The sequence below is a fragment of the Bombina bombina genome, chromosome 5 (genome assembly GCF_027579735.1).
Source record: "Bombina bombina isolate aBomBom1 chromosome 5, aBomBom1.pri, whole genome shotgun sequence".
NCBI lineage: Eukaryota > Metazoa > Chordata > Amphibia > Anura > Bombinatoridae > Bombina > Bombina bombina.
The window spans coordinates 803,605,745-803,632,283 of NC_069503.1; the positions used below are offsets into that span (position 1 = coordinate 803,605,745).

Genomic DNA, 26,539 nt, shown 5'->3' on the forward strand with positions numbered 1-26,539 from the left:
TGTTATAGACAGCTCGCTATTTAAGCAGTGTAACAGTGGCTTGGCTGTGGCTCTAGCGAATGAGCCGCCGGCGGCTAAAAGCAGACTTCCAGGTCGCACCCTAATTGAGGTAGGGCAGTGTCCTAGGGAGTATGTTACAAACTCCAGCAACGGACCGTGACCGGCATTGGTTCTTCATTGAGCTCCTGCAGGTAGCACGCTACTTTCGCGTGCTCTATCTAGCTCCTCCTTCCAGGAAGTTCCGCCAAGCATTTGTAAACTTTAAGGAATAAAGATTTTTTGTTTTTAGAGAAGCCCCCTCAGGAAAACAGCACGTTTAACTGCATCTATAGGTTATTGCCTCTTTAAGGCATATAATTGCACCTACCAATCGGTAGCTAGCTCTCAGTTGCTGCTGTAGCTACCTAGATATGCTTTTCAACAGAGGATAACGAGAATGAAGCAAATGAGATAATAGAAGTACATTGGAAAGTTGTTTAAAACTGCATGTTTTATCTGAATAATAAAAAAATATTTTGACTTTGCTATGCGCACAGAATCAACCCCTTACTTTCAAGAAGCCCAATGAATAGAAGATTGTTTGTAACAAGAATAGATCTGCACAAGGACCTAAGAGTGAGGAGGGAGGTGCAAGTAGTAAAAATGAAAGTGAAACATAATGATATTGTTTTCGTTAAATAAAACAAATTTCATTATTATTAAGTTAACAACCTTTTTTTTCAGTCATGGGACTTCTATTGAAATGCATTAAAAACCAGTGCACTAATTAAAATAGCCAGTAGGTGGAGCTGTTCGCTTGTGTTTCAGCAAAGTTAAGATAGTTTAACAGACTGAAATTGATCTGTGTACACAGATCAGACCTATTGAGCAAACAAGATTTAGCAGCCACTTCCCTATTATCTTCCTGTCCAGTTGCTTGAGATGAAGGTGCCTAACTGCCTATTAATCACTGCAGATTGAAATGCATAGAATAGGTGCAGAACCAATATTATCTAACATGCTAACAATGCAGAGAACTGTTTGCCGAAAAATGCAAGTAAAACAACATTTTTGTTCATTAAACTTAGTTTGATGATGATGCAATCTGTTGTGTAATTATTTTATTAGGTGATGTTTAGCAGATGTTTTTGCTCATTAAACTTAGTTTGATGATGATACAATCTATATTATTAGGCTTATAATGCTCTTTAGCATTTAAAGTCTTCATTTCAAACCTTTAAAAAATAATGTATTAGGTGTTACTTATGACAATTTTGAGAGGACCAGGAACGTACCTCCCCACTTCCCATTGACTTACATTATAAACTGGGTTTCAATTTACAACGGTTTCGATTTACAACCATTCCTCCTGGAACCTAACCCCGGCGTAAACTGAGGGCTACCTGTATTTAAATTTTTATTATTAAGGTAAAGATTATGTTTCTTCTTCCAATAAATTATAGCTCAAAAGTTGATAAAATATGAGTGATTAACCTATTAAACTGCAGATAGATCACCTCCAAATAATTTCTTATCTAATGGTATATAACTAAATCATTAAGTATCTGATACAAGTGGAAAAACTGTTCTAAAAATGGAAATGTCATTCAGAAAACCATTGTTTACATTGAAGCTTATTGACTAGTGATTTAAAATTGTGAATAAAAACCATTTGATATAAATAAAATCCATGCTGCTACCCATTAGCCTTTGTTGTGTTGTTGTTGTTGTTAGGGCACATAGATCAATGTTTGTCAGCATTAGTAAAATAAATGGGAGAATGTAAAATTTTGATATTTTGTGAAATTCTATATAAGAAGACTTTTAGTACAACTATTTTTTTGTAATATTTTTTGCTATGCTGATTGAGTCTGGACAGGGCTAGAAGCATAAATTGTCTATATAGGTAAAGCTACACCTCTGGGAAATCAGAATAATGTGTAATTGTAAAATATATCTAATATTTGTATGGTTAGATCATTTATACCTACTCATTTTCTGTATAAACTGCAAGATGGAGAAAAGGGGCAAAAATAACATAATTTATGTAAGAACTTACCTGATAAATTCATTTCTTTCATATTAGCAAGAGTCCATGAGCTAGTGACGTATGGGATATACATTCCTACCAGGAGGGGCAAAGTTTCCCAAACCTCAAAATGCCTATAAATACACCCCTCACCACACCCACAAATCAGTTTAACGAATAGCCAAGAAGTGGGGTGATAAGAAAAAAGTGCAAAAGCATATAAAATAAGGAATTGGAATAATTGTGCTTTATACAAAGGTAGGTAAAAATGTAAATGAAGTTCGCAACACCGCCTTATCCTGATGAAAAATCAGAAAAGGAGACTCACAAGAAAGAGCAGATAATTCAGAAACTCTTCTAGCAGAAGAGATGGCCAAAAGAAACAAAAAACTTTCCAAGAAAGTAATTTAATATCCAGCGAATGAATAGGTTCAAACGGAGGAGCTTGAAGAGCCCCTAGAACCAAAATTCAAACTCCAAGGAGGAGAAATTGACTTAATAACAAGTTTTATACGAACCAAAGCCTGTACAAAACAATTAATATCAGGAAGATTAGCAATCTTTCTGTGAAAAAGAACAGAAAGAGCAGAGATTTGTCCTTTCAAGGAACTTGCAGACAAACCTTTATCCAAACCATCCTGAAGAAACTGTAAAATTCTAGGAATTCTAAAAGAATGCCAAGAAAAATGATGAGAAGAACACCAAGAAATGTAAGTCTTCCAGACTCGATAATATATCTTCCTAGATACAGATTTACGAGCCTGTAACATAGTATTAATTACAGAGTCAGAGAAACCTCTATGACTAAGAATCAAGCGTTCAATCTCCATTCCTTCAAATTTAAGGATTTGAGATCCTGATGGAAAAAAGGACTTTGCGATAGAAGGTCTGGTCTTAACGGAAGAGTCCAGGGTTGGCAAGTAGCCATCCGAACAAGATCCGCATACCAAAACCTGTGAGGCCATGCTGGAGCCACCAGCAGAACAAACAAACGCTCCTTTAGAATCTTGGAAATCACTCTTGGAAGAAGAACTAGAGGCGGAAAGATATAAGCAGGATGATACTTCCAAGGAAGTGACAATGCATCCACTGCTTCCGCCTGAGGATCCCTGGATCTGGACAGATACCTGGGAAGCTTCTTGTTTAGATGAGAAGCCATCAGATCTATTTCTGGAAGTCCCCATATTTGAACAATCTGAAGAAATACCTCTGGGTGAAGAGACCATTCGCCCGGATGTAGCGTTTGGCGACTGAGATAATCCGCTTCCCAATTGTCTATACCTGGGATATGAACCGCAGAAATTAGACAGGAGCTGGATTCCGCCCATACAAGTATTCGAGATACTTCTTTCATAGCCAGAGGACTGTGAGTCCCTCCTTGATGATTGACATATGCCACGTTTGTGACATTGTCCGTCTGGAAACAAATGAACAACTCTCTCTTTAGAAGAGGCCACGACTGAAGAGCTCTGAAAATTGCACGGAGTTCCAAAATGTTGATTGGTAATCTCGCCTCCTGAGATTCCCAAACCCCTTGTGCTGTCAGAGACCCCCATACAGCTCCCCAACCTGTCAGACTTGCATCTGTTGAGATCACAGTCCAAGTTGGAAGAACAAAAGAAGCCCCCTGAACTAAACGATGGTGGTCTGTCCACCACGTCAGAGAGTGTCGAACAATCGGTTTTAAAGATATTAATTGAGATATCTTTGTATAATCCCTGCACCACTGGTTCAGCATACAGAGCTGAAGAGGTCGCATGTGAAAACGAGCAAAGGGGATCGCGTCCGATGCAGCAGTCATAAGACCTAGAATTTCCATGCATAAGGCTACCGAAGGGAATGATTGAGACTGAAGGTTTCGACAAGCTGAAACTGAGACAGAGTCATGGACACTGAATCTATCTGGAAACCTAAAAAAGTTACCCTTGTCTGAGGAATCAACGAACTCTTTGGTAAATTGATCCTCCAACCATGTTCTCGAAGAAACGATACAAGATGATTCGTATGAGATTCTGCTAAATGTGAAGACTGAGCAAGTACAAAGATATCGTCCAATTAAGGAAATACCACAATACCCTGTTCTCTGATTACAGATAGAAGGGCACCAAGAACCTTTGTAAAAATCCTTGGAGCTGTTGCTAGGCCAAACGGCAGAGCCACAAACTGGTAATGCTTGTCTAGGAAAGAGAATCTCAGAGACTGAAAGTGATCTGGATGAATCGGAATATGCAGATATGCATCTTGTAAATCTATTGTGGACATATAATGCCCTTGCTGAACAAAAGGCAGAATAGTCCTTATAGTTACCATTTTGAATGTTGGTATCCTTACATAACGATTCAATATTTTTAAATCCAGAACTGGTCTGAAGGAATTCTCATTCTTTGGTACAATGAAAAGATTTGAATAAAACCCCAGCCCCTGTTCCAGAACTGGCATAATTACTCCAGCCAACTCTACATCTGAAACACATTTCAGAAATGCTTGAGCCTTCACTGGATTTATTGGGACACGGAAAAGAAAAAATCTTCTTGCAGGAGGCCTTATCTTGAAGCCTATTCTGTACCCTTGTGAAATAAAGTTCTGAATCCAAAGATTGTGAATCAAATTGATCCAAATTTCTTCGAAAAATCGTAATCTGCCCCCTACCAACTGGGCTGGAATGAGGGCCGCACCTTCATGTGGACTTGGGAGCTGGCTTTGGCTTTCTAAAAGGCTTGGATTTATTCCAGACTGGAGATGGTTTCCAAACTGATACCGCTCCTGTAGGGGGAAGGATCAGGCTTTTGTTCCTTATTGTGACGAAAGGAACGAAAACAATTAGCAGACCTAAATTTACCTTTAGATTTTTTATCCTGTGGTAAAAAGTTCCTTTCCCCCCAGTAACAGTTGAAATAATAGAATCCAACTGTGAACCAAACATTTTATTACCCTGGAAAGAAAGGGAAAGCAGAGTAGACTTAGAAGACATATCAGCATTCCAAGTTTTAAGCCATAAAGCTCTTCTAGCTAAAATAGCTAAAGACATATACCTGACATCAACCCTAATGATATCAAAGATGGCATCACAAATAAAATTATTAGCATGTTGAAGAAGATTAACAATGCTATGAGTATTATGATCTGTTACTTGTTGTGCTAAAGCTTCCAACCAGAAAGTTGAAGCTGCAGCAACATCCGCCAAAGATATAGCAGGTCTAAGAAGATTACCTGAACATAAGTAAGCTTTTCTTATAAAGGATTCAATTTTCCTATCTAAAGGATCCTTAAAGGAAGTACTATCTGCCGTAGGAATAGTAGTACGTTTAGCAAGAGTAGAGATAGCCCCATCAACCTTAGGGATTTTATCCCAAAACTCTAATCTGTCAGATGGCACAGGATATAATTGCTTAAACCGTTTAGAAGGAGTAAATGAATTACCCAATTTATTCCATTCCCTGGAAATTACTACAGAAATAGCATCAGGGACGGGAAAAACCTCTGGAATAACTACAGGAGGTTTAAAAACCGTATTCAAACGTTTAGATTTAGTATCAAGAGGACCAGATTCCTCTATTTCTAATGCAATTAAGACTTCTTTAAGCAAAGAACGAATAAATTCCACTTTAAATAAATATGAAGATTTATCAGTATCAACCTCTGAAACAGAATCCTCTGAACCAGAAGAATCATTATCAGAATCAGAATGATGATGTTCATTTAAAAATTCATCTGAAAAATTAGAAGTTTTAAAAGACCTTTTACGTTTACTAGAAGGAGGAATAACAGACATAGCCTTCTTAATAGATTTAGAAACAAAATCTCTTATGTTAACAGGAACACCCTGAATATTAGATGTTGATGGAACAGCAACAGGTAATGGAACATTACTAAAGGAAATATTATCTGCATTAACAAGTTTGTCATGACATTCATTACAAACAACAGCCGGAGGAACAGTTACCACAAGTTTACAACAGATACACTTATCTTTGGTAGATCCAGCATCAGGCAGCAATTTTCCAGAAGTATCTTCTGATTCAGGGCCAATCCGAGACATCTTGCAATATGTAATAGAAAAAACAACATATAAAGCAAAATTGATCAAATTCCTTAAAAGACAGTTTCAGGAATGGGAAAAAAATGCCAATGAACAAGCTTCTAACAAAGAGAAGCAAATAAACAATGAGACTTAAATAATGTGGAGACAATAATGACGCCCATATTTTTTAGCGCCAAGAAAGACGCCCACATTATTTGGCGCCTAAATGCTTTAAGCGCCAAAAATGATGCCACATCCAGTGACGCCAACGTTTTTGGCGCAAAAACGTCAAAAAAATGACGCAACTTCCGGCGACAAGTATGACGCCGGAAATGACAAAGAAAATTTTTGCGCCAAAAAAGTCTGCGCCAAGAATGACGCAATAAAAACATAATTTATGCTTACCTGATAAATTCCTTTCTCCTGTAGTGTAGTCAGTCCACGGGTCATCATTACTTCTGGGATATTAACTCCTCCCCAACAGGAAGTGCAAGAGGATCACCCAAGCAGAGCTGCTATATAGCTCCTCCCCTCTATGTCACACCCAGTCATTCGACCGAGAATCAAACGAGAAAGGAGAAACTATAGGGTGCAGTGGTGACTGGAGTATAATTTAAAAATTTAGACCTGCCATAAAAAACAGGGTGGGCCGTGGACTGACTACACTACAGGAGAAAGGAATTTATCAGGTAAGCATAAATTATGTTTTCTCCTGTTAAGTGTAGTCAGTCCACGGGTCATCATTACTTCTGGGATACCAATACCAAAGCTAAAGTACACGGATGACGGGAGGGACAGGCAGGATCTTTATACGGAAGGGACCACTGCCTGAAGAACCTTTCTCCCAAAAACAGCCTCCGAAGAAGCAAAAGTGTCAAATTTGTAAAATTTGGAAAAAGTATGAAGAGAAGACCAAGTTGCAGCCTTGCAAATCTGTTCAACAGATGCCTCATTCTTAAAGGCCCAAGTGGAAGCCACAGCTCTAGTAGAATGAGCTGTAATTCTTTCAGGAGGCTGCTGTCCAGCAGTCTCATAGGCTAAACGTATTATGCTACGAAGCCAAAAAGAGAGAGAGGTAGCAGAAGCTTTTTGACCTCTCCTCTGTCCAGAATAAACGACAAACAGGGAAGAAGTTTGGCGAAAATCTTTAGTTGCCTGTAAATAAAATTTCAGGGCACGGACTACATCTAGATTGTGCAGAAGTCGTTCCTTCTTTGAAGAAGGGTTAGGACACAATGATGGAACAACAATCTCTTGATTGATATTCTTGTTAGTGACAACCTTAGGTAAGAACCCAGGTTTAGTACGCAGAACTACCTTATCTGAATGAAAAATCAGATACGGAGAATCACAATGTAAGGCTGATAACTCAGAGACTCTACGAGCCGAGGAAATAGCCATCAAAAACAGAACTTTCCAAGATAACAATTTAATATCAATGGAATGAAGGGGTTCAAACGGAACACCCTGTAAAACGTTAAGAACTAAATTTAAGCTCCATGGTGGAGCAACAGTTTTAAACACAGGCTTAATCCTGGCCAAAGCCTGGCAAAAAGCCTGAACGTCTGGAACTTCTGACAGACGCTTGTGTAAAAGAATGGACAGAGCTGAGATCTGTCCCTTTAAGGAACTAGCAGATAACCCCTTTTCTAAACCCTCTTGTAGAAAAGACAATATCCTAGGAATCCTAACCTTACTCCATGAGTAACTCTTGGATTCGCACCAATGTAAGTATTTACGCCATATTTTATGGTAAATCTTTCTGGTAACAGGTTTCCTAGCCTGTATTAAGGTATCAATTACTGACTCCGAAAATCCACGCTTTGATAAAATCAAGCGTTCAATTTCCAAGCAGTCAGCTTCAGAGAAATTAGATTTTGATGTTTGAAAGGACCCTGAATTAGAAGGTCTTGTCTCAGAGGCAGAGACCAAGGTGGACAGGATGACATGTCCACTAGATCTGCATACCAGGTCCTGCGTGGCCATGCAGGCGCTATTAGAATCACCGATGCTCTCTCCTGTTTGATCCTGGCAATCAATCGAGGAAGCATCGGGAAGGGTGGAAACACATAGGCCATCCCGAAGGTCCAAGGTGCTGTCAAAGCATCTACCAGGACCGCTCCCGGGTCCCTGGACCTGGACCCGTAACAAGGAAGCTTGGCGTTCTGGCGAGACGCCATGAGATCTATCTCTGGTTTGCCCCAAAGTCGAAGTATTTGGGCAAAGACCTCCGGATGAAGTTCCCACTCCCCCGGATGAAAAGTCTGACGACTTAGGAAATCCGCCTCCCAGTTCTCCACTCCAGGAATGTGGATCGCTGACAGGTGGCCAGAGTGAGACTCTGCCCAGCGAATTATCTTTGATACTTCCATCATCGCTAGGGAGCTTCTTGTCCCTCCTTGATGGTTGATGTAAGCTACAGTCGTGATGTTGTCCGACTGAAACCTGATGAACCCCCGAGTTGTTAACTGAGGCCAAGCCAGAAGGGCATTGAGAACTGCTCTCAATTCCAGAATGTTTATTGGAAGGAGACTCTCCTCCTGAGTCCATGATCCCTGAGCCTTCAGGGAATTCCAGACAGCGCCCCAACCTAGTAGGCTGGCGTCTGTTGTTACAATTGTCCAATCTGGTCTGCTGAATGGCATCCCCCTGGACAGATGTGGCCGAGAAAGCCACCATAGAAGAGAATTTCTGGTCTCTTGATCCAGATTCAGAGTAGGGGACAAATCTGAGTAATCCCCATTCCACTGACTTAGCATGCACAATTGCAGCGGTCTGAGATGTAGGCGTGCAAAGGGTACTATGTCCATTGCCGCTACCATTAAGCCGATTACCTCCATGCATTGAGCCACTGACGGGTGTTGAATGGAATGAAGGACACGGCAAGCATTTTGAAGCTTTGTTAACCTGCCTTCTGTCAGGTAGATCTTCATTTCTACAGAATCTATAAGAGTCCCCAAGAAGGGAACTCTTGTGAGTGGAAAGAGAGAACTTTTCTCTTCGTTCACCTTCCACCCATGCGACCTTAGAAATGCCAGTACTAACTCTGTATGAGACTTGGCAGTTTGAAAGCTTGACGCTTGTATCAGAATGTCGTCTAGGTACGGAGCCACCGAAATTCCTCGTGGTCTTAGTACCGCCAGAAGAGCGCCCAGAACCTTTGTGAAGATTCTTGGAGCCGTAGCCAATCCGAATGGAAGAGCTACAAACTGGTAATGCCTGTCTAGGAAGGCAAACCTTAGATACCGGTAATGATCTTTGTGAATCGGTATGTGAAGGTAAGCGTCCTTTAAATCCACTGTGGTCATGTACTGACCCTTTTGGATCATGGGTAAGATTGTCCGAATAGTTTCCATTTTGAATGATGGAACTCTTAGGAATTTGTTTAAGATCTTTAAATCCAAGATTGGTCTGAAGGTTCCTTCTTTCTTGGGAACCACAAACAGATTTGAGTAAAACCCCTGTCCGTGCTCCGACCGCGGAACCGGGTGGATCACTCCCATTAGCAAAAGATCTTGTACACAGCATAGAAACTCTTTCTCTATTTGGTTTGTTGACAACCTTGAAAGATGAAATCTCCCTTTTGGGGGAGAGATTTTGAAGTCCAGAAGATATCCCTGAGATATGATCTCTAACGCCCAGGGATCCTGGACATCTCTTGCCCAAGCCTGGGCGAAGAGAGAAAGTCTGCCCCCCACTAGATCCGTTCCCGGATCGGGGGCCCTCAATTCATGCTGTCTTAGGGGCAGCAGCAGGTTTTCTGGCCTGCTTGCCCTTGTTCCAGGACTGGTTTGGTTTCCAGCCTTGTCTGTAGCGAGCAACAGCTCCTTCCTGTTTTGGTGCAGAGGAAGTTGATGCTGCTCCTGCCTTGAAGTTACGAAAGGCACGAAAATTAGACTGTCTAGCCCTAGGTTTGGCTCTGTCTTGAGGCAGGGCATGGCCTTTACCTCCTGTAATGTCAGCGATAATTTCTTTCAAACCGGGCCCGAATAAGGTCTGCCCTTTGAAAGGTATGTTAAGTAATTTAGATTTAGAAGTAACATCAGCTGACCAGGATTTTAGCCACAGTGCTCTACGTGCCTGAATGGCGAATCCGGAATTCTTAGCCGTAAGTTTAGTTAAATGTACTACGGCATCTGAAATAAATGAAATAGCTAGCTTAAGGGTTTTAAGCTTATTTGAAATCTCGTCTATGGTTATTGAGTCAAGAGTCTCTTCCAGAGACTCGGACCAAAATGCGGCCGCAGCCGTGACAGACGCAATACATGCAAGGGGTTGCAATATAAAACCTTGTTGAACAAACATTTTCTTAAGGTAACCCTCTAATTTTTTATCCATTGGATCTGAAAAGGCACAGCTATCCTCCACCGGGATAGTGGTACGCTTAGCCAGAGTAGAAACCGCTCCCTCCACCTTAGGGACCATCTGCCATAAGTCCCGTGTGGTGGCGTCTATTGGAAACATTTTTCTAAATACAGGAGGGGGGAAAAGGGTATCCCACTCCTTAGTAATTATCTCTGTAAGCCTCTTAGGTATAGGAAATACGTCAGTACTCGCTGGTACTGCATAGTATCTATCCAGCCTACATAATTTCTCTGGGATTGTAACGGTGTTACAATCATTCAGAGCCGCTAATACCTCCCCTAGCAGTACACGGAGGTTTTCTAGTTTAAACTTAAAATTTGAAATGTCTGAATCCACTCTATTTGGATCAGATCCGTCACCTGCAGATTGAAGCTCTCCGTCCTCATGTTCTGCAAATTGTGACGCAGTATCTGACATGGCCCTAATATTATCAGCGCACTCTCTTCTCACCCCAGAGTGATCTCGCTTACCTCTAAGTTCTGGTAATTTAGACAAAACTTCAGTCATAACATTAGCCATGTCCTGTAGTGTGATTTGTAATGGCCGCCCTGAAGTACTCGGCGTTACAATATCACGCACCTCCCGAGCGGGAGATGCAGGTACTGACACGTGAGGCAAGTTAGTCGGCATAACTTCCCCCTCGTTGTTTGGTGAATGATGTTCAATTTGTACAGATTGACTTTTATTTAAAGTAGCATCAATGCAATTAGTACATAAATTTCTATTGGGCTCCACCTTGGCTTTTGCACATATAGCACAGAGATATTCCTCTGAGTCAGACATGTTTAACAAACTAGCAATTAAACTAGCAAGCTTGGAAATACTTTTCAACTCAATTTACAAGTAATATGAAAAATGCACTGTGCCTTTAAGAAGCACAGAAAAAAACTATGACAGTTGAATAACAATGAACCGGAGAAATTATAAAAACCAAATTTTTCCCGGTAAAGGCATAAATTTAGCAAAGGATTGCCCCCATTAGCAATGGATAACTAACCCTTAATAGCAGAAAAAAATGTACAAAATATAAACGTTTTTTATCACAGTCAAAGCACAATCTCACAGGTCTGCTGTGAGTGATTACCTCCCTCAAAATAATTTTTGAAGACCCTTGAGCTCTGTAGAGACGATCCGGATCATTCAAGGAGAGAAACAGACTTGTGACTGAATTTCTGATGCGTAGCAAAAGCGCCAAAATAGGCCCCTCCCCCTCACACACAGCAGTGAGGGAAGTTCAGTAAACTGTCTTAAATTAAAATAAACGACAGCCAAGTGGAAAAACAGTGCCCAAAACAATTTTTCACCCAGTACCTCAGATAATTAAACGATTTAACATGCCAGAAAAACGTTTAAAATCAAATAACATGAAATGTCATTAAACAGCCTGTTGCTAGACGTTCCCACTGCAAGTTAGGCTAAAAGTTATATGCAAGTCAAATGATAACTGCACATCAAAAGTTAAAACTTATCCTTTATTGAATTTTGTTAAAATTCCACGGCACACATGATAAAATCCATAAAACTTCAGTGAGAAATCCGTCAGTCTAAAGTTATATGCATATAGTATTATCCCAGTGAAGTGCCATTCCCCAGAATACTGAAGTGTAAACATATATACATAACAGCCTGATACCAGTTGCTACTACTGCATTTAAGGCTGAACTTACATTATATCGGTATTGGCAGTATTTTCTCAGTCAATTCCATTCCTCAGAAAATAATATACTGCAACATACCTCTTTGCAGGTGAACCTGCCCGCTGTCCCCTGATCTGAAGTTTACCTCACCCCTCAGAATGGCCGAGAACAGCAAAATGAATCTTAGCTACGCCGGCTAAAATCATCCAAAAACTCAGGTAGATTCTTCTTCAAATTCTACCTGAGAAGGAACAACACACTCCGGTGCTGTTTTAAAATAACAAACTTTTGATTGAAGATATAAAAACTAAGTATAATCACCACAGTCCTCTCACACATCCTATCTATTAGTTGGGTGCAAGAGAATGACTGGGTGTGACGTAGAGGGGAGGAGCTATATAGCAGCTCTGCTTGGGTGATCCTCTTGCACTTCCTGTTGGGGAGGAGTTAATATCCCAGAAGTAATGATGACCCGTGGACTGACTACACTTAACAGGAGAAATGAAGCATTTTCAGCCCCCGCGAGCTTAACAGCCCACAGGAAAAAAAGTCCAATTGTAAGGTAAGAAAAAATTGATTATTCAAATGCATTATCCCAAATAATGAAACTGACTGTCTGAATTAAGGAATGTTGAACATCCTGAATCAAGGCAAATAAATGTTTACATATATTTAGAACTTTATATAAAAGTGCCCAACCATAGCTTAGAGTGTCACAGAAAATAAGACTTACTTACCCCAGGACACTCATCTACATGTAGTAGAAAGCCAAACCAGTACTGAAACGAGAATCAGTAGAGGTAATGGTATATATAAGAGTATATCGTCGATCTGAAAAGGGAGGTAAGAGATGAATCTCTACGACCGATAACAGAGAACCTATGAAATAGACCCCGTAGAAGGAGATCATTGAATTCAAATAGGCAATACTCTCTTCACATCCCTCTGACATTCACTGCACACTGAGAGGAAAACCGGGCTCCAGCCTGCTGCAAAGCGCATATCAATGAAGAATCTAGCACAAACTAACTTCACCACCTCCATGGGAGGCAAAGTTTGTAAAACTGATTTGTGGGTGTGGTGAGGGGTGTATTTATAGGCATTTTGAGGTTTGGGAAACTTTGCCCCTCCTGGTAGGAATGTATATACCATACGTCACTAGCTCATGGACTCTTGCTAATTACATGAAAGAAAATAGATTTTAGTTTAGCCGATTACAAATGTTGGACAATGACTACCATGCTGCTATTTACATTGCATGCCATAGAAAAACACAACATTTTTATTTTGCATCTTATATGATGGTGTTTTACTATGCTATTTCTGCAAATTAAAGTTTTTGGGGGGGTTTCTAAAAATGCTAGGTCTGCTGAAAAAAACAAAGTATAATATTTGTGGATAACTCACAAATAAATTAATGTTTATTTGTAAGTGCAATGAGGGTCAAAAAACTAAAACCATCACTATCAAAAGTGTGAAAATGGCAAGTTTCTAGTCTCCTTTATTACAAGGTTATTAAAGAATAACAAGACAACAGATAAAATTTGATAACAGAAGTAAATTGGAAACTTCTTTAAAAATGTATTCTCTATCAGTCAAGGGTTTCAAGTCCCTTTAAGGAAGCTAGATTGGGGGGGGGGTATTGAAACTTTATCACAACTGCCTTAAAGGGACATGAAACCCAAAAGTTTTCTTTCATGATTCAGATAGAGATTACAATTTCAAACAACTTTCCAATTTACTTCTATTATTTAATTTGCTTCTTTCTTTTGTTATCCTTTGCCGAAATTTTTATCTAGACAAGTTCATGTGCAGCAGAGAACCTAGGTTCTAGCTGCTGATTGATGGCTGCACATATAAACTGATTCTCATTGGCTCACCCATGTGTTCAGTTAGAAATCAGTAGTGCATTGCTGCTCCTTCAACAAATGATACCAAGAGAATAAAACAGATTAGATAATAGAAGTAAATTATAAAAGTTGTTTAAAATTGTTTTCTCTATCTGAATCGTGAAAGAACATTTTTGGGTTTCATGTCCCTTTTAAGGGACAGTCAACACCAAAATTTGTTGTTGTTTTAAAATATAGATAATCCCTTAATTACCCATTCCCAAGTTTTGCATAACTACCACAGTTATAATACACGTTTTACCTCTGTAATTACCTTGTATCTAAGCCTCTGCAGACTGCCCCCTTATTTCAGTTCTTTTGACAGACTTGCAGTTTAGCCAATCAGTCCTCACTAACAAAATGCATTTAGATTAGAGGCGGCCTTCAAGGTCTAAGAAATTAGCATATGAATCTCCTAGGTTTAGCTTTCAACTAAGAATACCAAGAGTACAAAGCAAAATTGGGGATAAAAGTAAATTGGAAAGTTGTTTAAAATTATATGCCCTATTTGAGTCATGAAAGTTTTTTTGGACTTGACTGTCCCTTTAAGCCTTAGAATCCCCCAAGACCCACCGTTTGAAAGGCAATTGCCTGCTCGGTGGTGAACTTGGAGGTATATAGGATAATAAAAAAATTAATAAGGGGTCTCTAAGAACTTTTAAAAGATCAAAAAAAGGCATAAAGACTCCTTCTTTAAAGCCCCAAAGTCCCTCTTTTAAATAAAGACCTTATATATAGGTTTTAATAGCCAGGATATCACTGTGGTAATAGAAACACAGATTTTGACGACAGAGAACCATAGGCCCAACAAGTCTGCCCAATATTTCCTAAAAGTATAAACTTATCTAGTTCTATCCCAGGCATTCTTGAAGTCCCCCACAGGGTTTGTCATTACCACCTCTTGTGGAAGTTTATTCCATGAATCACACTTTCTATAAAAAAGTCCTTTCTCAAATTACTCCTGAATCTACTACCCTTCAGCTTGAGATCATGACCCCCTTCCTCTTGAATTTTTATAAAAAAATACTCACAGTCTGAGCTTTATTAAGCCCCAATGTATACCTGAGGCATCAGACGCATGCATCTTCTTTTTTTGAGCACTAATATAGCTTCTAAGTAGGGAACATTTTCTGGCTCCTAAATAGGCAGGCTCCTACATTTTGAACAAATGTGTCAAGCCCTACTATAGAACATACTCATTAAAGTATCACATATTTTTGTCAACAAACTAGAGAAATATAAATAAAGAAAACTTAAAGGTGAAAGTCGACACATTCTTTAGAAAAGAGTGATTAGAACATTAAGACAAAGACGACACATTCTTTAGAAAAGAGTGACTCGAACATTAAGACAAAGACGACACATTCTTTAGAAAAGAGTGATTAGATCATTAAGACAAAGACGACACATTCTTTAGAAAAGAGTGATTAGAACATTAAGACGACACATTCTTTAGAAAAGAGTGATTAGAACATTAAGACAAAGACGACACATTCTTTAGAAAAGAGTGATTAGAACATGACAAAGACGACACATTCTTCAGAAAAGAGTGATTAGAACATTAAGACAAGGACGTCACATTCTATAGAAAAGAGCGACTCGAACATTAAGACAAAGACGACACATTCTTTAGAAAAGAGTGACTCGAACATTAAGACAAAGACAACACATTCTTTATAAAAGAGTGATTAGAACATTAAGACAAAGACGACACATTCTTTAGAAAAGAGTGATTAGATCATTAAGACAAAGACGACACATTCTTTAGAAAAGAGTGATTAGAACATTAAGACGACACATTCTTTAGAAAAGAGTGATTAGAACATTAAGACAAAGACGACACATTCTTCAGAAAAGAGTGATTAGAACATTAAGACAAAGACGACACATTCTTTATAAAAGAGTGACTAGAACATTAAGACAAAGACGACACATTCTTTATAAAAGAGTGACTAGAACATTAAGACAAAGACGACACATTCTTTATAAAAGAGTGATTAGAACATTAAGACAAAGACGACACATTCTTTATAAAAGAGTGACTCGAACATTAAGACAAAGACAACACATTCTTTATAAAAGAGTGATTAGAACATTAAGACAAAGACAACACATTCTTTATAAAAGAGTGATTAGAACATTAAGACAAAGACAACACATTCTTTATAAAAGAGTGACTCGAACATTAAGACAAAGACGACACATTCTTTACAAAAGAGTGATTAGAACATTAAGACAAAGACAACACATTCTTTAGAAAAGAGTGATTAGAACATTAAGACAAAGACGACACATTCTTCAGAAAAGAGTGATTAGAACATTAAGACAAAGACGACACATTCTTTAGAAAAGAGTGACTCGAACATTAAGACAAAGACGACACATTCTTTAGAAAAGAGTGACTCGAACATTAAGACAAAGACGACACATTCTTTAGAAAAGAGTGATTAGAACATTAAGACAAAGACAACACATTCTTTAGAAAAGAGTGATTAGAACATTAAGACAAAGACGACACATTCTTTAGAAAAGAGTGATTAGAACATTAACACAAAGACGACACATTCTTTAGAAAAGAGTGATTAGAACATTAAGACAAAGACGACACATTCTTTATAAAAGAGTGATTAGAACATTAAGACAAAGACGACACATTCTTTATAAAAGAGTGACTCGAACATTAAGACAAAGACAACACATTCTTTAGAAAAGAGTGATTAGAACATTAAGACGACACATTCTTTAGAAAAGAGTGATTAGAACATTAAGACAAAGACGACACATTCTTTATAAAAGAGTGATTAGAACATTAAGACAAAGACAACACATTCTTTATAAAAGAGTGATTAAGACATTAAGACAAAGACGACACATTCTTTAGAAAAGAGTGATTAGATCATTAAGACAAAGACAACACATTCTTTATAAAAGAGTGATTAGAACATTAAGACAAAGACGACACATTCTTTAGAAAAGAGTGACTAGATGGACTTTGTACCTCACCTTCCAGCTTGCAGTACAGTGCCAATCACCATTTTCACTTTTGTCCCAGACCTTTAAGAAGGGGGGAGAAAGAACTTATTAAGTCAGCAAGTCAAAAGAATTTATTTTTTATATTAATAAAAAGTCTAAATTATAAGTATTAATTATTACTGTTTCACTTACCCACCACAGGAAAGACACATTAAAGCATATAGACTATATTAACATGTTCACACTTTAAAGGGACACTGAACCCAATTTTTTTCTTTTGTAATTCAGATAGAGCATGCAATTTTAAGCAACTTTCTAATTTACTCCGATTATCAATTTTTCTTCGTTCTCTTGCTATCTTTATTTGAAAAAGAAGGCATCTGAGCTAAAGAGCCAGCCAATTATTGGTTCAGACCCTGGACAGCACTTATTTATTGGTGGGTGAATTTATCCACCAATCAGCAAGAACAACCCAGGTTGTTCACCAAAAATGGGCCGGTATCTAAACTTACATTATTGCTTTTCAAATAAAGATACCAAGAGAATAAAGAAAATGTGATAATAGGAGTAAATTAGAAAGTTTCTTAAAATTGCATGCTCTATCTGAATCACAAAAGAAAAAAATTTGGTTCAGTGTCCCTTTAAAGTTAGCATATATATATTACACGCATCTTGGACCACCCAATGACCCCTAAGCACTTGCACAAAATCCTCAGCGCCTGGTTACACTTTCAGTTATATTGGTTCTTAAGCAACATTAACCTTCTTACTTGAAAAATATCAAGAGCAGCACTTAAACATCTTTGTTTTTTAACTAAAAACCGTTTACCACCTGCGAATGTGCTTTGGCAGATAGGTACTTCCACCTAATGCTCATTGATTGACTGTGTGTTTTTATAAAATTCAGAGCTTACAATTAAAAAAATAAACACTTTTCAGATTTACTTCTCTTTGTACCCTTTGTTAAATCACCTACTTAAAAGTGGTATGAAACCCAATTTTTTTCTTTCATGATTCAGATAGATCATGCAATTTTAAGCAACTTTCTAACTCTTATTAGCAATCTTTCTTTATTCCCTTGGTATCTTTATTTGAAAAAGCAGGAATGTAAGCTTAGGAGCCGGACAATTTTTGGTTCAGACCTTTGGGTATCACTTGCTGTTTGGTGGCTAAAAGTAATGTTGCATGCTCTATCTGAATCAAGAAAGAAGAAAAAAAAAAAAAAAAAAAAAAAAAAAAAGGTGGATTTTATATCCATTTAAGATAATCAGGAGGGTGCATATCTGAAACTCTAAATGACAGCTGTTTTACAATACTTTTAACCCCATTTGACATTGTGCAAACACTGCTGCCATAGAGCGCTCCAGACATCTGCCCACTTGCTGAACCTATCAACAAAGCATGCCAAGAAAATGAACTAAACTTGAAAATAGAAGTAAATTGTAACGTTTTTAAAAACTGTGCACTTTCTTACATCATAGAAAAAAAAACTTGGGTTTTTATGTTCCTTTAAGTTGTTTTGGCTGTAAACTGTTTTACTTAAAGTAGTTCCGTCCATGGTGGTGGAACTTGCCAGACGATATGGCCCCTTAAATGTACAACAATTTGGGATGCCGGTCAACAGATATTATTTCAATTCATGTTATCCTGTTACCAAATAGGTATGATCACATAAGGCCAGATGGAAAATATATAAAAAAAAAAAAGATTTAGTTATATCAGGTTTAACTAAAAAGCAAGAAACAAAATGGGGCAGATAACACATGTACAAAAAAATACTCATGTAAATTAGTAAATGGTACAAGTGTGTATATATATATATATATATATATATATATATATATACACACACACACACACACACACACACACACAGTATCTTAAAAAAGTGAGTACACCTCTCACATTTTTGTAAATATTTTATTTTATCTTTTCATTTGACAACACTGAAGAAATGACACTTTGCTACAATGTAAAGTAGTGAGTGTACAGCCTGTATAACAGTGTACATTTGCTGTCCCCTTTAAAATAATACAACACACAGCCATTAATGTCTAAACAGTTGGCAACAAAAGCGAGTACACCCCTAAGTAGAAATATCAAAATTGGGCCCAAAGTGTCAATATTTTGTGTGGCCACCATTATTTTCCAGCACTGCCTTAACCCTCTTGGGCATGGAGTTTACCAGAGCTTCACAGGTTGCCACTGGAGTCCTCTTCCACTCCTCCATTATGACATCACGGAGCTGGTGAATGTAAGTCCCCCACCTACCGTTTAAGGATGCCCCACAGATGCTCAAAAAGGTTTAGGTCTGGAGACATGCTTGGCCAGATCATCACCTTTACCCTCAGCTTCTTGTCTTTGTACTCCTCACCTGGTTGCCGCCACACACGATTGAAACAATCTGACCCAAATAAGTTTATCTTGGTCTTATCGGACCATAGGACATGGTTCCAGTAATCCATGTCTTTAGTCTGCTTGTCTTCAGAAAACTGTTTACAGGCTTTCTTGTGCATCATCTTTAGAAGAGGCTTCCATCTGGGACGACAGCCATGCAGACCAATTTGATGCAGTGTGCGGCGTATGGTCTGAGCACTGACAGGCTGACCTCCACCCCTTTAACCTCTGAAGCAATGCTGGCAGCACTCATACCTCTATTTCACAAAGACAACCTCTGGATATGATGCTGAGCACGTGCACTCACCTTCTTTGGTCGACCATGGCGAGACCTGTTCTGAGTGGGACCTGTCCTGTGAAACCGCTGTGTGGTCTTGGCCACCGTGCTGCAGCTCAGTTCCAGGGTCTTGGCTATCTTCTTATAGCCTAGGCCATCTTTATGTAGAGCAACAGTTCTTTTTTTCAGATCCTCAGAGAGTTCTTTGCCATGAGGTGCCATGTTGAACTTCCAGTGACCAGTATGAGAAAGAGCGATAACACCAAATTTAACACACCTCCACATTCAAACCTGAGACCTTGTAACACTAACAAGTCACATGACACCGGTGAAGGGAAAATGGCTAATTGGGCCAAATTTGGACATTTCCACATAGGGGTGTACTCACTTTTGTTGCCAACGGTTTAGACATTAATGGCTGTGTGTTGAGTTAGTTTGAGGGGACAGCAAATGTACACTGTTATACAGGCTGTGCACTCACTACTTTACATTGTAGCAAAGTGTCATTTCTTCAGTGTTGTCACATGTAAAGATATAATAAAATGTTTACAAAAATGTGAGGGGTGTACTCACTTTTGTGAGATAATGTGTGTGTATATATATATATATATATATATATATATATATATATACACACGTACATACATATACACACACACACACAGTGTATATATATATATATATATATATATATATATATATATATATATATATAATGTTTTGGCTTAGAGATACATTTCTATGGCCTGAGGTGGCTGTAGTGCATAGTGAGTGGTACAGTCTAAGGTTGTCAAGCACTATATGTTGGTGAAGCCCCCTGATACCCAACATTATAACAAATTTAGTGTGGTTATTTGTTACTATGTTAATGGTGGAATTTGTATAGTTTGTTTGGATGAAGAAGTATACAGTGCATTTGTCAGGAATCTCACCAGGAGGTTGCAAGGTGAATGTTAGAGTGGTATTTACAGTACTTAGTATTTTGTGGGAAATATTAGGTATGATTAGATAAAAGGGATTAGATAGTTTAGAGTCATATGATAACTTTTAACACATATGTGGAATCCTATCCCAAAGTATTAAAATTATGTATTTTTCCTTTGTCTCAGTAAATAAGTAACTCAATATAATCTCAAGAAGCTTCTTTAGTTCACTCTTTTGTATTCTGGCAAGGCTATTATTGTCATAGAATAGAAGGAATTATTTTTAATAAATTAATGTGGTTTGTAAAGTATGTATGTGGTAAAATCACATATATGGTGAACAAGGTCATATTCGGTCATATAGCCCAGCCATGGAGGTGAAAGCTGGCTAATAAGTCATCTGTACTTGCAAGATCTCTACCAACAGAAAAATACATTTATACCTTTTAAAGTTAGTATTGGTGTTTCCCCTTTTCTTTTTTTTTAGAGGGAGAAAAGGTAGTGCATAGCCAAAGCTCATCAAGTTTTGCCAGTGATGCCTCTAGCAGGAATGCACTGCATGATATATTCCTTCATGCTTTGACCATATGGTCGGCTTTGGGTTGGCTTGCACCTAGTGGGACAGGGAAAGGTGAAAAACACATGATTAGGAAGCCTGGGTGTTGTTTTTGTATATTCATTCATGTACTCTCAGGGGTTTTTTTTTTGTTTTTAACCAAAGCATCAGCTTTATTATATGAATGAAGAAACATCACAACAAAAAAGTCAATATTTGCCAGAACCACTATGGCACAAGCTTTGCAGAGGTACATTAACACTTATTAGCACGAGATTGGATTTCAGTTTTGAAAATAATCATTTTGCAAATAAATATTATTAGTAGTAAAATTCCTCTAGTAAAAGCTCTAACTCTTTCACTGACAGCTTATTCCCTGCAGAAGGCAAACTGAATTGGACACTTGGCACAAACTGAAGCCCATCACAGTTTATAAGTACAGTAGTTAAATATAAATATAGCGATTGAACCTGGATTTCCAGTAGCGAACACTAAGTTATTAATCACCATAGCATGCTAAAAAGCCCCATTAATAAAGGCTGCTTCCCATGTGCTAGCTCCTTCCGCCCTCTTACTTTAACGCTCTGATCACTGGAGCAAGTCGCCATTCTCCTGCCGTGGAAATCAAAGGAAACATCGTGGATAAGATCCTTGTGGTCGGCTGCAATACTCCGGGCCACAAACATGTCGATCTCTTGGACAAGGAAGCGGAAAGTAAATTCACAACACTGACAGATCAATAGGCGCCGTGACGTCACGGAGTACCGAATAACTCATTCCGCGATACAGGCAATTCAATTCCCTTGTTAGCGGGAGTAGCTAAGGCCCAGTGTGTAATACGCATGCGCCATCTGGGACCGGGTGCGATTTTTCATTTCTTTCCCAAATTCCCATAGAATAACATGAAATGGTTGTATATTCTGAAGCGTTGCTACATATAAATAAATGCACAAACGTAAATAGACGATAGATTCGCTTTAGCGATATGGTTTTTATTATTTTTTTTTCTATGTCGATTTTTTTTTAGTACCTGATCATGTCCCTACATTACCAGAACTGACAACAAAAATGGTATATTTAGTGACGAGTTGACAACACTTCCTTATCCAGGGATCTCTCTTATTTGTCATAAATATACACACAAGTATAACTCAGAGACTGATAAACTCAGTAACAAGTATCCTTTCTGTTTACTAACTGACAACAACATAATACAATGAAGGTATAATATGACAATATGGAACTTGTAACAAATGCAGTTTCAAATTGCTGCCATCTGCTGATCAGCTGCTGTATGCACTACACTAAGGTCTTTGGGCCAGATCCGATATGCAGCGTCGCCCGCAAAAGCCAGCGATGCCGAAATTTGCGCTGGTTTGGTATCACATATACGGCGTAACCTAGAAGTTACGCTTGTATATTTCTGCCTTCGCCTGTATTTTTTTGGGCCATAGGCAGGTATACCAAACCAGCGCAGTTTGGTATCCAATATACAGTGTAAGGACTTACGTGGCGAAAATGGAGAAATCTTACTCCATTTTCACCTCGCCACAAAATGCAGCCATAGTAAGCCTTACGCTGTCTATTGGAGCCCCGTAACTCCCTAAACTACCTGTTAAATAAAACCTAACGCATGCGCAATGTCTACCTGTCAACCGCGATCCCCTGCCACAATCCCTAATAAAGTATTTAACCCCTAAACCGCCGCACACGGACCCTGCCGCCACCTACATTAAAAGTATAACCCCCTAATGTGATCCCCCTACACCGTCGCCAGCTACATTACATACCCCCTAATGTGAGCCCCTTACACCGCCGCCATCTACCTTATCTACCCCCTAAAGTGAGCCCCTTACACCGCCACCATCTACCTTACCTACCCCCTAAAGTGAGCACCTACCCCGCCGCCATCTACCTTACCTACCCCCTAAAGTGAGCACCTACCCCGCCGCCATCTACCTTACCTACCCCCTAAAGTGAGCACCTACCCCGCCACCATCTACCTTACCTACCCCCTAAAGTGAGCACCTACCCCACCGCCATCTTCCTTACCTACCCCCTAAAGTGAGCCCCTACCCCGCCGCCATCTACCTTACCTACCCCCTAAAGTGAGCCCCTTACACCGCCGCCATCTATTTTAAAAATATTAACCCCTAATTTAATCCCCCTACACCGCCGCCAGCTATATTAACCCTAATTATATTAGGGTTAATATAGTTAATATAGTTATTATATTATATATATTAACTATATTAATCCTAATTATATTAGGGTTAATATAGTTAATATCGTTATTATATTATATATATATATATATATAAAGTATAATAACCCTATCTAACTCTAACATCCCTAACTAAATTCTTATTAAAATAAATCTAATTAATATTAATATTATTAATTAAAATATTCCTATTTAAATCTAAATAGTTACCTATAAAATAAACCCTAACTGTACACCAGATATTGTGAAAATGGACATATTTATTTTTTTTTCCTTCCTTGGAGACACTCCAGCGGAGGTATAGTTCTCTGTCAAGGGGCTCAGTGACCTCCGGAAGGTGAGAATTCTTGAACTGACCCATAACCAGATCAGCCTACGGAGGTCCACCCACTCAGTCACACAAATTGTTGGTCCTATCCTAGTTTATATGTTGATTGGGAAGACCCCTTATCTCTTTGTTAATTTACGTACTGATCGTGAAATTTCACCTATGTAATAATTTAATGTATTTTTTTCTATTGCAAAACCAATAAAAAACTATTGTTAAAAAAAAAATAAAAAAAAAATAAACCCTAAGATAGCTACAATGTAATTAATAATTACATTGTAGCTATTTTAGGGTTTATATTTATTTTACAGGTAACTTGGTATTTATTTTAACTAGGTACAATAGCTATTAAATAGTTAATAACTATTTAATAGCTACCTAGTTAAAATAATTACCAATTTACCTGTAAAATAAATCCTAACCTAAGTGACAAATACACCTACACTATCAATAAATTAAATAAACTACAAATATCTAAACTAAAATACAATAAAATAAAATAAACTAAATTACAAAAAAAACAAACACTAAATTACAAAAAATAAAAAAATATTACAAGATTTTTAAGCTAATTACACCTATTCTAAGCTCCCTAATAAAATAATAAAGCCCCCCAAAATAAAAAAAATTCCCTACCCTATTCTAAATAAAAAAAAAGTTCACAGCTCTTTTTCCTTACCAGCCCTTAAAAGGGCCTTTTGCAGGGCATGCCCCAAAGAAAACAGCTCTTTTGCCTGTAAAAAAAAACACAATACCACCCCCCAACATTACAACCCACCACCCACATACCCCTATTCTAAACCCACCCAAACCCCCCTTAAAAAAACCTAACACTACCCCCCTGAAGATCTCCCTACCTTGTCTTCACCCAGCCGGGCAGAACTCTTCATCCGATCCGGGCGATGTCCAATCAAGCGGCAGAGAAGTCTTCTTCCATCCGGGCGATGTCTTCAATCAAGCGGCAGAGAAGTCTTCTTCCATCCGGGCGATGTCTTCAATCAAGCGGCAGTGAAGTCTTTTTCCATCCGGTGATGTTATCAATCAAGCGGCAGTGAAGTCTTCTTCCATCCGGCGATGTCTTCAAGCAAAGCGGCATCTTCAATCTTCTTTCTTCGCTCCTCCACCGCGGAGCATCCATCCGGCACGAAGACTGAACGAGGAATGAGGTACCTTTAAATAACGTCATCCAAGATGGCGTCCGTCGAATTCCGATTGGCTGATAGGATTCTATTTTCTACTTTCCCCTTGCACCAAAGGTCTGATAAGTTCTAAATATTTGGACCTTTGTATACTACCCCTTTTTATTGGTTAAACTGATAGTGCTGACAACAATCCTTTCTTTTTATATATATATATATATATATATATATATATATATATATATATATATATATACAAAACATGGAAGGGAACTGCACTCCAAGACCGGATCAGGTGCACATCCTGTAACTCAGCAACATCCAGCCCTGGGTGCTAAATAGCACTCCAAAAAAAGCTGTGATGTCACCAGAGCCACAGACAGATAACCCCAGTCCGGAATGGGTGCAAGAAACAAGGGGGATTACAAATAAAAAGTAATACAACACATAGAAACACCCAGCACTCACCAGCTAGCTCACAGCTAAGATAAAATCACAACTGGAAAGGTTAGTCACCGCATCTGGCCAAATGGGAAAGCTCAGGCACCACGTCAAGGTCCTTTCCATTGCCCGAGTCCCTAACACAGCCATACTATCATGCAAGCTCACAAAGCCAAACAGACTGAGAACAAAGAAGGGGTGCACAGGTGGCTGTAATCACCCATAGAAAATACAAAACATGGAAGGGAACTGCACTCCAAGACCGGATCAGGTACACATCCTGTAACTCAGCAACATCCAGCCCTGGGTGCTAAATAGCACTCCAAAAAAGCTGTGATGTCACCAGAGCAACAGGCAGTTAACCCCAGTCCGGAATGGGTGCAAGAAACAAGGGGGATTACAAATAAAAAGTAATACAACACATAGAAACACCCAGCACTCACCAGCTAGCTCACAGCTAAGATAAAATCACAACTGGAAAGGTTAGTCACCGCATCCGGCCAAATGGGAAAGCTCAGGCACCACGTCAAGGTCCTTTCCATTGCCTGAGTCCCTAACACAGCCATACTATCATGCAAGCTCACAAAGCCAAACAGACTGAGAACAAAGAAGGGGTTCACAGGTGGCTGTAATCACCCATAGAAAATACAAAACATGGAAGGGAACTGCACTCCAAGACCGGATCAGGTACACATCCTGTAACTCAGCAACATCCAGCCCTGGGTGCTAAATAGCACTCCAAAAAAGCTGTGATGTCACCAGAGCCACAGGCAGTTAACCCCAGTCCGGAATGGGTGCAAGAAACAAGGGGGATTACAAATAAAAAGGGACTCAGGCAATGGAAAGGACCTTGACGTGGTGCCTGAGCTTTCCCATTTGGCCAGGTGCGGTGACTAACCTTTCAAATTGTGATTTTATCTTAGCTGCGAGCTAGCTGGTGAGTGCTGGGTGTTTCTATGTGTTGTATATATATATATATATATATATATATATATATATATCCGCCAGCAGGCATTAGAGAACTGACAAAAATGGCAACGTGTAATGCACTTTTATATGGTGAAGTAAACATGATATGCACCATGGGACATGGTATCTGTACATCTGATTGGATAAAATATTGTAATTTTGTTATCATGTCTGTGAGACCATACTGACTCAAGTTATGTTTGTGTGATGAACTCTGATTGTCCGTTCCTTAATGTTTCATATCTTAGTAACTTCCATTCACATACCTCCTGGGGGTGATGTTACTACATTTTTCATGTATCAGAAACAAGAGTCTGGACTTAGTCTAACCCTCTAAGCCTCTCTAAATAAGACTGATATCTCCCTACTCAGTCCAATAAAGGAAACAAAAA

At 38.8% G+C, this 26,539-nt stretch overlaps 1 protein-coding gene across 2 annotated transcripts in view; it reads right to left on the reverse strand.

Moving 5' to 3' along the window:
* The window catches only part of SEH1L (SEH1 like nucleoporin), a 118,089-nt gene extending 96,224 nt beyond the window's left edge, over window positions 1-21,865 (reverse strand). For both annotated transcript variants that reach the window (XM_053714891.1, XM_053714892.1), the window contains exons 1-2: window positions 21,622-21,865; window positions 16,924-16,974 (exon numbers count right to left, since the gene is read on the reverse strand). In XM_053714891.1, coding sequence (XP_053570866.1) covers window positions 16,924-16,974; window positions 21,622-21,732 — 162 coding nt within the window. In that variant the 5' untranslated portion in view covers window positions 21,733-21,865. The remainder of the gene's footprint in view (window positions 1-16,923; window positions 16,975-21,621) is intronic.
* Between the last annotated feature and the right edge of the window lie 4,674 nt (window positions 21,866-26,539).